At 46.8% G+C, this 13,298-nt stretch overlaps 1 protein-coding gene across 1 annotated transcript in view; it reads left to right on the top strand.

The window, feature by feature from the left end:
* Nucleotides 1–3,496: 3,496 nt before the first annotated feature.
* Nucleotides 3,497–13,298, top strand: part of LOC117744352 (coiled-coil domain-containing protein 85A-like) — a 36,070-nt gene continuing 26,268 nt past the window's right edge. The window contains exons 1-2 of the mRNA XM_034552556.1: nucleotides 3,497–3,721; nucleotides 4,569–5,592. Of these exons, the coding sequence (XP_034408447.1) occupies nucleotides 3,497–3,721; nucleotides 4,569–5,592 (1,249 nt within the window). The remainder of the gene's footprint in view (nucleotides 3,722–4,568; nucleotides 5,593–13,298) is intronic.

Raw genomic sequence — 13,298 nt, 5'->3', positions numbered from 1 at the left:
GAGCGACCTGATGAACCGGTCGCTCTGGAACTCCCACATTGTTGCTCTCTTCGCTTCGATGTTACTGCGGCACGGCACACACACACTTCTGAGGACGGGAACTTGTATCAGATCATAAGGTTCTTCCTTCAGCGATGAGGCAGGGACAAGTAACCAGATGGACTCAGCATTGTCTCTTTGGTTGGTTTGACCTCTTCACAGCGTGGCCTGATATTGTATGGCTCGATGTAACAAAAAGGCTTTGATTTTCAAATAAAATAAAATATTAAACAGTCAACAAAACTCAACTCATTATAATGTACATCACGTTCACACAGCGACATCCAATAATAATATGAATAATATGAATAAATTATACAAATTGTCAATATTTGTGTTTTGGAGATATGGAATATACCCAGTAATATTTGTAATATAGTATATCTGCGTAAAATATATGCTTTTCCTGCACTTCCTCCCTGCCTGTCTGCATGTCTCAGGTTAACTGGGGCCAAATCATTCTGGCCCAGAAGAGGTGGGTCTAAGAAGCAGTTTAACCAATTACTGATTAAATGAGGACACACATGAGAAAATGAGAACACCAGGACACACATGAGAACATGAGAACACCAGGACACACATGAGAACACCAGGACACACATGAGAACATGAGAACACCAGGACACACATGAGAACACCAGAACACACATGAGAACATGAGAACACCAGGACTCACATGAGAACACCAGGACACACATGAGAACATGAGAACACCAGGACACACATGAGAACACCAGGACACACATGAGAACATGAGAACACCAGGACTCACATGAGAACACCAGGACACACATGAGAACATGAGAACACCAGGACTCACATGAGAACACCAGGACACACATGAGAACATGAGAACACCAGGACACACATGAGAACACCAGGACACACATGAGAACATGAGAACACCAGGACTCACATGAGAACACCAGGACACACATGAGAACATGAGAACACCAGGACACACATGAGAACATGAGAACACCAGGACACACATGAGAACACCAGGACACACATGAGAACACCAGGACTCACATGAGAACACCAGGACACACATGAGAACACCAGGACACACATGATAACATGAGAACACACATGAGAACACCAGGACTCACATGAGAACACCAGGACACACATGAGAACACAGGACACATGAGAACACAGGACACATGAGAACACCAGGACACACATGAGAACACCAGGACTCACATGAGAACACCAGGACACACATGAGAACACAGGACACACATGAGAACACCAGGACACACATGAGAACACCAGGACTCACATGAGAACACCAGAGCTCACATGAGAACACCAGGACACACATGAGAACACCAGGACTCACATGAGAACACCAGGACTCACATGAGAACACCAGGACTCACATGAGAACACCAGGACACACATGAGAACACCAGGACTCACATGAGAACACCAGGACTCACATGAGAACACCAGGACACACATGAGAACATGAGAACACCAGGACTCACATGAGAACACCAGGACACACATGAGAACATGAGAACACCAGGACACACATGAGAACATGAGAACACCAGGACACACATGAGAACATGAGAACACCAGGACACACATGAGAACATGAGAACACCAGGACTCACATGAGAACACCAGGACACACATGAGAACATGAGAACACCAGGACACACATGAGAACATGAGAACACCAGGACACACATGAGAACACCAGGACACACATGAGAACACCAGGACTCACATGAGAACACCAGGACACACATGAGAACACCAGGACACACATGATAACATGAGAACACACATGAGAACACCAGGACTCACATGAGAACACCAGGACACACATGAGAACACAGGACACATGAGAACACCAGGACACACATGAGAACACAGGACACACATGAGAACACAGGACACATGAGAACACCAGGACACACATGAGAACACCAGGACTCACATGAGAACACCAGGACACACATGAGAACACAGGACACACATGAGAACACCAGGACACACATGAGAACACCAGGACTCACATGAGAACACCAGAGCTCACATGAGAACACCAGGACTCACATGAGAACACCAGGACTCACATGAGAACACCAGGACTCACATGAGAACACCAGGACACACATGAGAACACCAGGACTCACATGAGAACACCAGGACTCACATGAGAACACCAGGACACACATGAGAACACCAGGACTCACATGAGAACACCAGGACACACATGAGAACACCAGGACACACATGAGAACACAGGACACACATGAGAACACCAGGACACACATGAGAACACCAGGACTCACATGAGAACACCAGGACACACATGAGAACACCAGGACACACAAGAGAACACCAGGACTCACATGAGAACACCAGGACACACATGAGAACACCAGGACACACATGAGAACACCAGGACACACATGAGAACACCAGGACACACATGAGAACACCAGGACACACATGAGAACACAGGACACACATGAGAACATGAGAACACCAGGACACACATGAGAACACCAGGACTCACATGAGAACACCAGGACACACAAGAGAACACCAGGACACACATGAGAACACCAGGACACACATGAGAACATGAGAACACCAGGACACACAAGAGAACACCAGGACACACAAGAGAACACCAGGACACACATGAGAACACCAGGACACACATGAGAACATGAGAACACAGGACACATGAGAACACAGGACACATGAGAACACAGGACACACATGAGAACACAGGACACACATGTAGGTGAGGACATAATATGAGGAAAAGGGGTTGAGATTAAACTAGATATGAATAAGAAAATACTGGAGAAGGCAGAATTCGGAGAAAAATGTCGTCTTTTCTTCCAGCCGCAGCAGATGGCGCAACATGACAAAGATGCGCCATGAGAGAGAGAGCCGGTAGAGCAGAGAGGGGAGAGTCTGTTCTCCACAGTAACTCACCTGCATCCTCATCCTCCTCCTCCTCCTCCTCCTCCTCCTCCTCATCCTCCTCCTCCTCCTCCTCCTCCTCCCGTTCTCTTCCTACCCGGCGGTCGGACAGCGCAGCCTGCGCACTGAGCGGCGGCGGGAGTGCGCAAAAAGGCGGCCGGCATGCACCTGGAGAGACACCGCCCCCCAAGCCGTCCGAGGGCTCAGCCGGAGACGCAGCATGCGGACTGAGGGTCTAGACGACGGGCTATAGCAGCAGGAGCACCTGGAGCTGCAGCCTGGGCGTGGGAGAGAGGCGCCGCCGTGGGTAAAGCGATGTGAGTCCGCGGGCATAGGGCGGCTGGCTGCGGGGACCCAAGAGGCGTTTTGGATCGCAGTTGTCCCGGGTGTATTTTTCTTTCTCTTTTGGGGGACGGGGGGTGGGGGGTTTGGTTTGGGGTCTCGTTCTCCGTAATTCACCAAACAGTACTTTTCTTAAACTGCTGTAGTAGAAAAAGAGATGGAGAAAGGCGCGCAGCTGCTCTCCAAGTGCGCGGAGAGTCCGGCGGAGGACATCTCCAACATGTCCGACGAGGAGCTGCTGAAGTGGGGCAAAGAGGAGCTGGTGCGGCGGCTGCGGAGGGCGGAGGCGGGGCAGAGGAGCGCCATCGTGGAGCACGGCAATCTGATGCGGGAGGTGAACCGGAGACTCCAGCAGCACCTGAACGAGATCCGGAGTTTAAAGGTGATCGGTGTGCGGCATGAGCATACGGATGTGGACGGGGTCAGAAGGAGAGGAAGTGTGCACATGTACAGTCAGTTCAGGCCAAATTACCTCTAAATAATTCATGAAACCTGTTGCATAGCGATGTGCAGACTGGTTGGAATGGTGGATGCTCGTGGCAATTTTTTTCTCATATATCAATGACATATACAATGTCATACAAGTATGCCCTTTTGCCTTGCAGCATAGGGCCATCAGTGAGACATTATTGTGTTTAGAAAATCACTTCTGTCTTAAGTCTGGGCAAGAAAACAACGAAGAGCTGAAGTCATTCAATAAAATAAATAAATAATAATATAATGATATTCTCTGGTTCCGAATTCTCCAATTTAAGGTTTACTGCTTTTCGCTGTATAATGTCATAATCGACTACAAATATTTAGGTTTTTTTCTACGTTGGTCGGACAAGACCAGATATTTGAAGTTGGGATATTTCTGTCATTGCTTTAGATTATTCCTGAATAAACATGTCCACACACAAATACATAATGAAAATAATCCCCTGATTTCATTATTGATTAATCTGACGATAAAATGTCAGCAAATGGTGAAAAAGGCCCGTCACAATTTCCTGGAGTCCAAATCTGATATTTTCAAATTACATGTTTTTCAACGAGGAAAAGCTGCAAAATCCTCGAGAAGACGGAACCAGAGAATGTTTCACTGTGTGTGGATCAAAATCACCTCACAAACAGACAGACAGAAATGCATGATGGGAACACTTCTCACTCACCAAATGATCATGCATGTAATTCCTCACTGTGTTTGTGTGTGCGTGTGTGTGTGTGTGCGTGTGCGTGTGATCCAGGACGTGAACCAGAAACTGCAGGAGGACAACCAGGAGCTGCGGGACCTGTGCTGCTTCCTGGACGACGACCGGCAGAAGGGGAAGCGGGTGTCGCGGGAGTGGCAGCGCCTGGGCCGCTACAGCGCCGGCCTGATGAGGAAGGAGGTGTCCGTATACCTGCTGAAGCTGAAGGAGCTGGAGCAGCGGCAGGCGGAGGTCGTCCAGGAAAACCTGGAGCTCAAGGAGGTGTGCCTCATGCTGGAGGAGGAGAGGGCTGCGTCCGTGGTTGGTGGAGGGCCCGGAGGCCCCGGACGTAGGAGCTCCATTGACAGTCAGAGCAGCCTTTCTCAGCTGGGTGGGGGTGTCCTAGCACCTGGACTGCTGCGGGACGTTGGTGATGGGAGCAGCACCTCCAGTGCAGGGAGCACCGATAGCCCAGACAACCCCCACCTGAAACCCCCTCCGCTGGGCTCCAAGCACACCCACAAACCGGAAGACGGGTGCGAATCCACGGGCAGGAGGCACAGCTCCACCCCAGAATACCACACCTTTCCCCAGTCGTCCCGCCCCCGCGGGGGCTCCCTCACCAACCTGGACCCTCTTGGGCCTCAGGGACGTAGCCCGGAGAAGCACAGCAAGTCCGCCACCAGGCTACCGTGCAAGTCCCACGCCAAACCCTGCAGCTCTGACCTGCTAGCCCACAAACAACTATTGATGTCAGGGCAGGCGTCACCGGGCGGCGCGAAGAGTTCGGCCAAGTCCAGCCCGGAGCTGAGTCAGAGACACCGGTCGGTCAATGTGGCAGGGGCAGGCTGCGGGGGTCCCGAGGCCAAGCTGGCAGCGATGGGGACACCCGAGCACCTGAGGAAAGGGCGGGTGATCGTGGGTAGTCCGGAGTCTATACGGCACCACCACCACTATCAGCACAGCCCAGGGCCGGAGCACAGCAAGGGGAGGTGTGGCAGTGGCTCCCCCAGTCGGCACGGGGGTCAGAGGAGGACACTGGGAGAGGAGATGGCCCCCCACCACCAGAGTCTCTACAACGGTAGGCAGAGGGTAACGCTTATCTTGTATTTCAATTCATAATTCATTCATTCCCCAAAGAAAAACATGATTCAAATTACAGAATGTTATCTGGCTTTAAAATTATGATTATACAGTTTATCATAATTTTACTTCTCTAGCTTCAACACAATAAATCAACAGAGGCCAAGAACCTAGAGTTCTGTCCTGGCCTAAAACCAAGACCTGAACCCGGCCCATATAAAGATTCAAGAGATTCAAGATATGTTATTGTCATATGCACAGTTAACAGACAGTTACTCCGTACAATGACAATCTTACTTTGTTCAGTCCTCCTTCCACACAGAATTACAATAACTTAAAGTTCAGGAACAAATTAAAATAAAAAACAAAAAAAGAGGTAAATGCTAATAGTATAAGCAAATATATAAAATAAGGCACAGAAATGTGAGAACAGTATTGCAAATATGGTAACAACAGTTACGAATATGTAAGTAATGAATATGTGTGTGTGTGGGGGTGGGGGGGCTTGTTGAGGGAGCTGATGACCTGCAGGTAGAAACTGTTTGTCGGACTCGTGGTTCTGGACTTCAGACTCCTGTAGCGTCTGCCTGATGGCAGGAGCCAGAAGAGTCTGTTGGGGGGTGTTCTATCCCCGATGGTGCTGTGTGCTCTCCTGGTGGAGTAAATGTCCTGAAGTGGGTGTCACGCCACATTTCCTCCGCCTTCTTATGAAATCCATTCGCTGCTGGGCCTTTTTAATGTGGTGCAATGCGTTGTGAGACCAGGTGAGGTCCTCGCTGATGTGAGGAACTTAAAGGTTGTCTATGTTAAGTGGTGTGTGCTGCACCTTCTCCCTCCTTGGGTCAATAATCATCTCCTTGGTATTGTCTGCCTTCAGGGAGAGATTATTATCCTGACTCCAGGCCACAAGTTCCTCCAGCTCTCTTCTGTACTGTCTCAGCCCCATCAGTGATCATTCCAATGACCGGAGTATCATCCGCAAACTTGATGATGCTGGTGTTTTCCTGGGAGGCCACACAGTTGTAAGTGAAGAGGGTGTACAGCAGGGGACTCTGTACACAGCCCTGGGGGGTCCCTGTGCTCACACTTCTGGAGGCAGATGTACGGTTGTCAACTCTGACTGATTCGGTCTGCCTGAGGGCAGGTGTCAGACCTATAGAAGGAGGAGTTGTTCAGAGAGCTTGTGTGGGATGACCTTGTTGAATGCTGAGGTGAAGTCTATGAAGAGTAGTCTGTTAGTAAGTATTGTTCTCAAAAGTGTCCTTGCCCTCTAAGTGCGTGAGGGTTGTGTGGATGACGTTGTTGACTGCATCGTCAGTGGACCGGTTCTGGCAATACGCAAACTGCAACGGGTCTACGGTGTCTGCGTCTACGGGACCCAACTGAACCCCCTGGTACTGCCACATTTGAGACTGGAACCCAATCAGAGATAGAGGCTGCATTGTTTAGTGTTATTTCTTCTTTACCTCCAGTTCTGCAGTGAAGCCAATGCTGACGTGTAAAGAAGCATACTGACCACCAGGGGGTGACTCCTCTGGTTGTATAGAAGTCTATGCTTCATGTGTTAAAGCTGTATTCTCTCTCCTGACCACCAGGGGGCGACTCCTCTGGTTGTATAGAAGTCTATGCTTTATGTGTTAAAGCTGCATTCTCTCTCCTGACCACCAGGGGGCGACTCCTCTGGTTGTATAGAAGTTTATGCTTCATGTGTTAAAGCTGCATTCTCTCTCCTGACCACCAGGGGGCGACTCCTCTGGTTGTATAGAAGTCTGTGCTTCATGTGTTAAAGCTGTATTCTCTCTCCTGACCACCAGGGGGCGACTCCTGTGGTTGTATAGAAGTGTATGCTTCATGGGTTAAAGCTGCATTCTCTCTCCTGACCACCAGGGGGCGACTCCTCTGGTTGTATAGAAGTCTATATAAATGACTCTACTTCTCTTGATGTATTCCCTCAGTAAACATTGTAAACATTAGTTTTTGGTCTCAATCTCTAGTTTCAAGTCTTCTTCAATACTGCATGATGTTCATTTAGTAAATTATGGTCATTTAGAGTCAAACAGACCATAAAGCAGGGGATGCTTTAGGGCGGTTAATTAATTTTCCAGTATGTCTAACTTATATACTATATACATTTCTAAAATATAAATGGATTTAAAAATAATTAAAAACATTACAGAAAGATTAATTGGACTGGATTGTCTTTGCCCTGCAGTTTTGAATTCAGTTCATTCAGATGTGAAGTGATAATTATATTCTTCTTATAAGAGAACTTATTTCAGCTGATATGGTTGGGCAGTGAATTAATGTGTTATGATTCATGATCCCATTGAGCCCTTACATTGTTCATTGTTCTATGCCTTCAGTTTTGCTTTGTCTCTTAAGTCTTCAGGCCATAAGAGAAAATGTTCTTGGTTCACGGTTCTGATCTCACGTTTCTTAGCGAACGCAATTTGAAAGAACTTCTGACTCGTATTACTCCGACTGTCCTCGTCCAGTGTCTGTTTGTGTCTCGCCGCGATGCTTATCAGGTTACACATATGTGATTAGCCGAGTAGCATCACGTGATGTGATTTACAATGCGTGCAATTGGTCGGTGTCTTTCCTGAATGAGCGCCGTAAAGGTTAGAAGAGCTGCGCCGATCTGGACACAATGGCGTCTGAGTCCGGCAATTAGTGACCCTGCTTTAGGACGTGGCTAACTTGTGACTCCAGCTGAGCGTCACGCCTCTTCTACACGTTCAAAGGCTTCCTCGAACACAGGGGTTCTTAACCTTTTTGACAAAGTGGCCCGGGCTCATTGATCTCTCTCTATGTTTGATATTTGTATTCAATAACTAAATCAAATCCACTTACAGCTGAACAAGCAAACATCTGATACAATGTGATCATCACAAATACATTTATTTATCATGTGTATGTAAACCTGCACAACAACAACAAAATGCCCAATGTTACGGTTTGTCTCTCACACCAAACGCACAACAACAGAAAAGCTTGGTTTTAGCCGAACACACGCGTAGTTTATTTGAGCACAACAAGTCACTTGGAAAAAGAAACACAAAAACTCAAAGTGTCCCCTTCTCAAACCCCCGTAGACAACGAGCTACTGACATCCAGATCTCTTAAACCCCCGTAGACAACGAGCTACTGACATCCAGATCTCTTAAACCCCCGTAGACAACGAGCTACTGACATCCAGATCTCTTAAACCCCCGTAGACAACGAGCTACTGACATCCAGATCTCTTAAACCCCCGTAGACAACGAGCTACTGACATCCAGATCTCTTAAACCCCCGTAGACAACGAGCTACTGACATCCAGATCTCTTAAACCCCCGTAGACAACGAGCTACTGACATCCAGATCTCTTAAACCCCCGTAGACAACGAGTTACTGACATCCAGATCTCTTAAACCCCCGTAGACAACGAGTTACTGACATCCAGATCTCTTAAACCCCCGTAGACAACGAGCTACTGACATCCAGATCTCTTAAACCCCCGTAGACAACGAGTTACTGACATCCAGATCTCTTAAACCCCTGTAGACAACGAGCTACTGACGTCCAGATCTCTTAAACCCCCGTAGACAACGAGTTACTGACATCCAGATCTCTTAAACCCCCGTAGACAACGAGCTACTGACAGTCCAGATCTCTTAAACCCCCGTAGACAACGAGCTACTGACGTCCAGATCTCTTAAACCCCCGTAGACAACGAGCTACTGACAGTCCAGATCTCTTAAACCCCCGTAGACAACGAGCTACTGACAGTCCAGATCTCTTAAACCCCCGTAGACAACGAGCTACTGACAGTCCAGATCTCTTAAACCCCCGTAGACAACGAGCTACTGACGTCCAGATCTCTTAAACCCCCGTAGACAACGAGCTACTGACATCCAGATCTCTTAAACCCCCGTAGACAACGAGCTACTGACGTCCAGATCTCTTAAACCCCCGTAGACAACGAGCTACTGACGAGCTGCAGCTGTGGGATGAGCTGAGTGGCTTCAGGTGTGAGCCGGAGCTCCCTGGCAGCGCGCTCCGAGGTACCGGGTGTCACTGTGTGACCGGGCTGAGGAGTGAAGTGTCTTCTGAAATGTTTTCTTACGGACTTCAGAAGACCAGCAGAAAAGATCTCAAATGGGTTCTCACACAGTGTTCTTAGTTGTGCTCCCTGGAATGAGGTTTTCGTGCACCTGGATTTGCATACAGAAACGCCCCGCCAGCTCCTTATAAGGGCATGCAACTGAAGAGACGTGTGCACAATCGACAGACTCCACAGGAGCCATAATTTATTTGTTGATGGGTCTGTGACATCATTCTGCATAATAATTAGCCGTGTGCTTCCGTTTGGTGTATTTTCTGAGAAAATGGGCCTTCAGAACAATAGTCTGAAAAATGTTTTCAGACTATTGGCTTTTTCGGGAATAATGGGTCATATTTACATAATTATTTTGAGTTTCAGAGGGATAACATGGTATTTGGGATTATAGTTTTTGATAATTCTTCGTTCAGGTCGTGTCAATTGGGTTCAAATTCTCATTGGACTGGAGACCACTCACGTCATAGGGAAACTCAAAACAGTTGGTGATGAGAGTAAAACATACTGTAGTTTAACAATATAACACTATATTGTTATTGCCACTTAAATATGGGTATATTTAAAGTGGACAATGGATTTTGGCTGGTTAGTTATTAACAATAGTGCTGATCTGAGGGAACATTGTAACGCTCCTCCAATAACGTCAGTTTAGCCGCAGTCGGTTAGCGAGGGTCGGTTAAAGGTCAGAAAAACAAATTGAAATTGGCATCACAATAAGTAGAAAAAAAACACGGACCTGCTAACCACTGACCCAGTTTTGTACTGTACTGTACTACATTGTGTTGTATTGTATTGTATCCTAACCCTAACCCTTCACAATACAAGACATGTCCACACACGAAGGTGGAGGTACCGATGCTGTTATTCCATCACATCACAAGCCTGTAGCGTTTGCTAGCTAACGATGCTAGCACCGTCACCATGCCCTTGTCTTGACAGTAAAGTCATGTATCGATATATACCAAAATCCAGATGGATTTGACAATTATTTGACTTTGTAAAAGGTCTGTCTCAAAGCGCAGACGGAATAACAAACACCAGAGTGATGCATTTAACGTGCAATCATTCATGACCTTGTTAAATGTTATGCCGTTTCGGGATTGACTCACCATGTTCAATGCCCCCACACACCCTCCTCTCTTCTTCGTAGTAAGACGTAGTGCAGATACAGGACCTGTTTAAAGAGAGAAATGGCTGCATCGCTGCAGCTGTGATGGACAACCACTTGCATGTGTTCTGGCTACTCACACCAGTTGGGCGGTTTTGGTCAGAACTCCTGGGAAAGCTGTCCAAGATCCTCAAACTTAGCATATCTCTCGAAAGCGCCTCGCTCAGATCTTCCCAACCCCAATAGGATAACTCATTGTAACCAAACACCACAATACGTCAACATCTTCTTGCTCACCGGCACTTGTCACAGGTTGCCGGTACTCTTTCTCTGCCCTCTCCCAGCAAACGGATGATAAATAATCTTGCCTCTTCATTTTCTCTCGTCTTAATTTCAAGGTTTTTTCACAGCGCCAAATAGGCCACTGTTAATGTCTAAACCATGAACCATCAATAGTGAGCTTTTGTGTGCTACAGCAATATCTCTGAAGTACCGCTAACTTGCACTATTGTTAACTTAACTGGAATTGTATCATGCTTTTTGCACTCTTGGAACTCTTTGGCTCCACATCTTTTTCATCCAATCGCATCACAGGCTGTACCCGATGCTGTACTCTGGTGTCAGTCAGCGGCAACGATTCCTATAGTGCTGAGTGGAGGTGCTCTATAATGCAGCTCAGGCCATGGGAAATAGCTGTGCACCTTGGGTGGATGCTGGATCGCTGACTCGGCTGTTACCAGGAAACAATAGCGTCTGGATGTACTGTCCTGTAAGCCGAGAGAAACGCATGCATATTCATCCCAGTACCATTTGCAGCATGCTATATGCTTTTTTTTCTGGCTCATTGGGACTCTTGGAGGAAAAACGCTGTTCAGTTCAGTAGAAAAACGGATGCGTTCATCAGCACATGACTCATATTGCTTGCTACTCAAGTGTAAAACACTTTGGTTTAAAGAAAACGTCATCTCCAGCTGACATCTATGGCTGTAGGGGACAAAACATGATATTCATTGAGTTAATAATAAGGTGTGTCCCTAGCCATGACTCCACATTTAAAGAGTTTTTAGTATCACGATGGAGCAGAAAAGTCCAGAAAGCTCTGTAGAAGCCATTTATCAAATAGAAGGCCATTAAGCATCGATATTCTCTGATTGCTTGACATATATATATATATATATATATATATATATATATATATATATATATATATATATATATATATATATATATATATATATATATATATATATATATTTGATGTTGGCTGTAGGTCATGGGGAGAGTGGTCGTCCCGTAACCACAAGGTAGCCGGTTCAATCCCCGCTCTCCCCATAGTTCATGTTGTCCTTGAACAAGGCACTGAACCCCCAGTTGCTCCCTGGGCGCTTCACTGCAGCCCACTGCTCCTTAATAAATAAGGATGGGGGAAATTCTGATTATATTAGACATTCCTTATGCTGTCTATCCTGTTCATTCTATGCTTCCGGGACCCGTCTCCTGTCAGATAGCTGGTGAGGAGACATCGCCGACCACATTGACGGGAGAGGTTTAGTTTCACAAATGCATTATGAACAGTTAAGATGATGGCACCTTCAACTTCACCTCAGAATCCAGACCCTACTGCCTTTGTCCACAGGTACCGCCAAAAGCAAAACAAAATTAAAGTTCCTTGTATCTTTGAGCTATACATTCAAATCACATTTAATAGATAAAACAATCGATCGATTAATCAAAAACTGAATCAAAATATTGATAGAAAACAATAGTTACCTTCATCTACACTTTTGTTCCTTTGCCGTTTGATCTCTACGACACGTTTTCTCTAATTTCTAGTCTTAGGCTTTCTCTCTGCAGCCCGATTCCATCCTCTTCCTCAGCTTCATCCATCACCTCCACCTTTTCATTAATTCCACTTCCATTTTCTTCCCATTTCCATCCGTCGGCCGCGTGCCTCTGCGCCCGTACCACCAGCATACAGTAAGCGTAAATCTCCGTTAAGCCGCCTCCATCTAGGACCGGCACTTTTACAAATTGAGGTCATTAACTTCAGTGGTCTCTCTCTGCTCTGCTGCCTTAGTGCACTGAATCATTTAAAAGGCCTTTGTTGGATTTACCACCTTTTTATGGCATCGATACACGCTGTTGCTAAAACTGAAGTGACCCTCAGGCCGGACGCCTGGGTTTGAGTCGAAGGTTCATGAGAGACCCGTGCACCATCAGCTATGATGCAGAAGGATGGGGATTCCCGTAGGCTGCAGAGTTGAGTTCCTTCACTGTCGTCAATGTCCACAGGAAGTGCTGTGACTGCTGGGTTTTCATGCCGTTTAGGAACCATCATCATCAAGTGAAGAGCAGCACTGGAGGTTTGGAGGGACGTGCATAGAGCAGTTAGAACTAGGGCCGGTAATATGTCCAGTTAAGGCAGCTTGTTATTGGAAAAAGCTGACATTGAAAATGTATTATTCTTTCTGCGATATAAATTACCCTATTCCTT

The sequence above is a fragment of the Cyclopterus lumpus genome, chromosome 15 (assembly GCF_009769545.1).
Source record: "Cyclopterus lumpus isolate fCycLum1 chromosome 15, fCycLum1.pri, whole genome shotgun sequence".
In the NCBI taxonomy this organism is placed as follows: domain Eukaryota; kingdom Metazoa; phylum Chordata; class Actinopteri; order Perciformes; family Cyclopteridae; genus Cyclopterus; species Cyclopterus lumpus.
The sequence above is the reverse complement of the archived record's forward strand: the minus strand, read 5'-3'. Positions and strand labels throughout refer to the sequence as shown.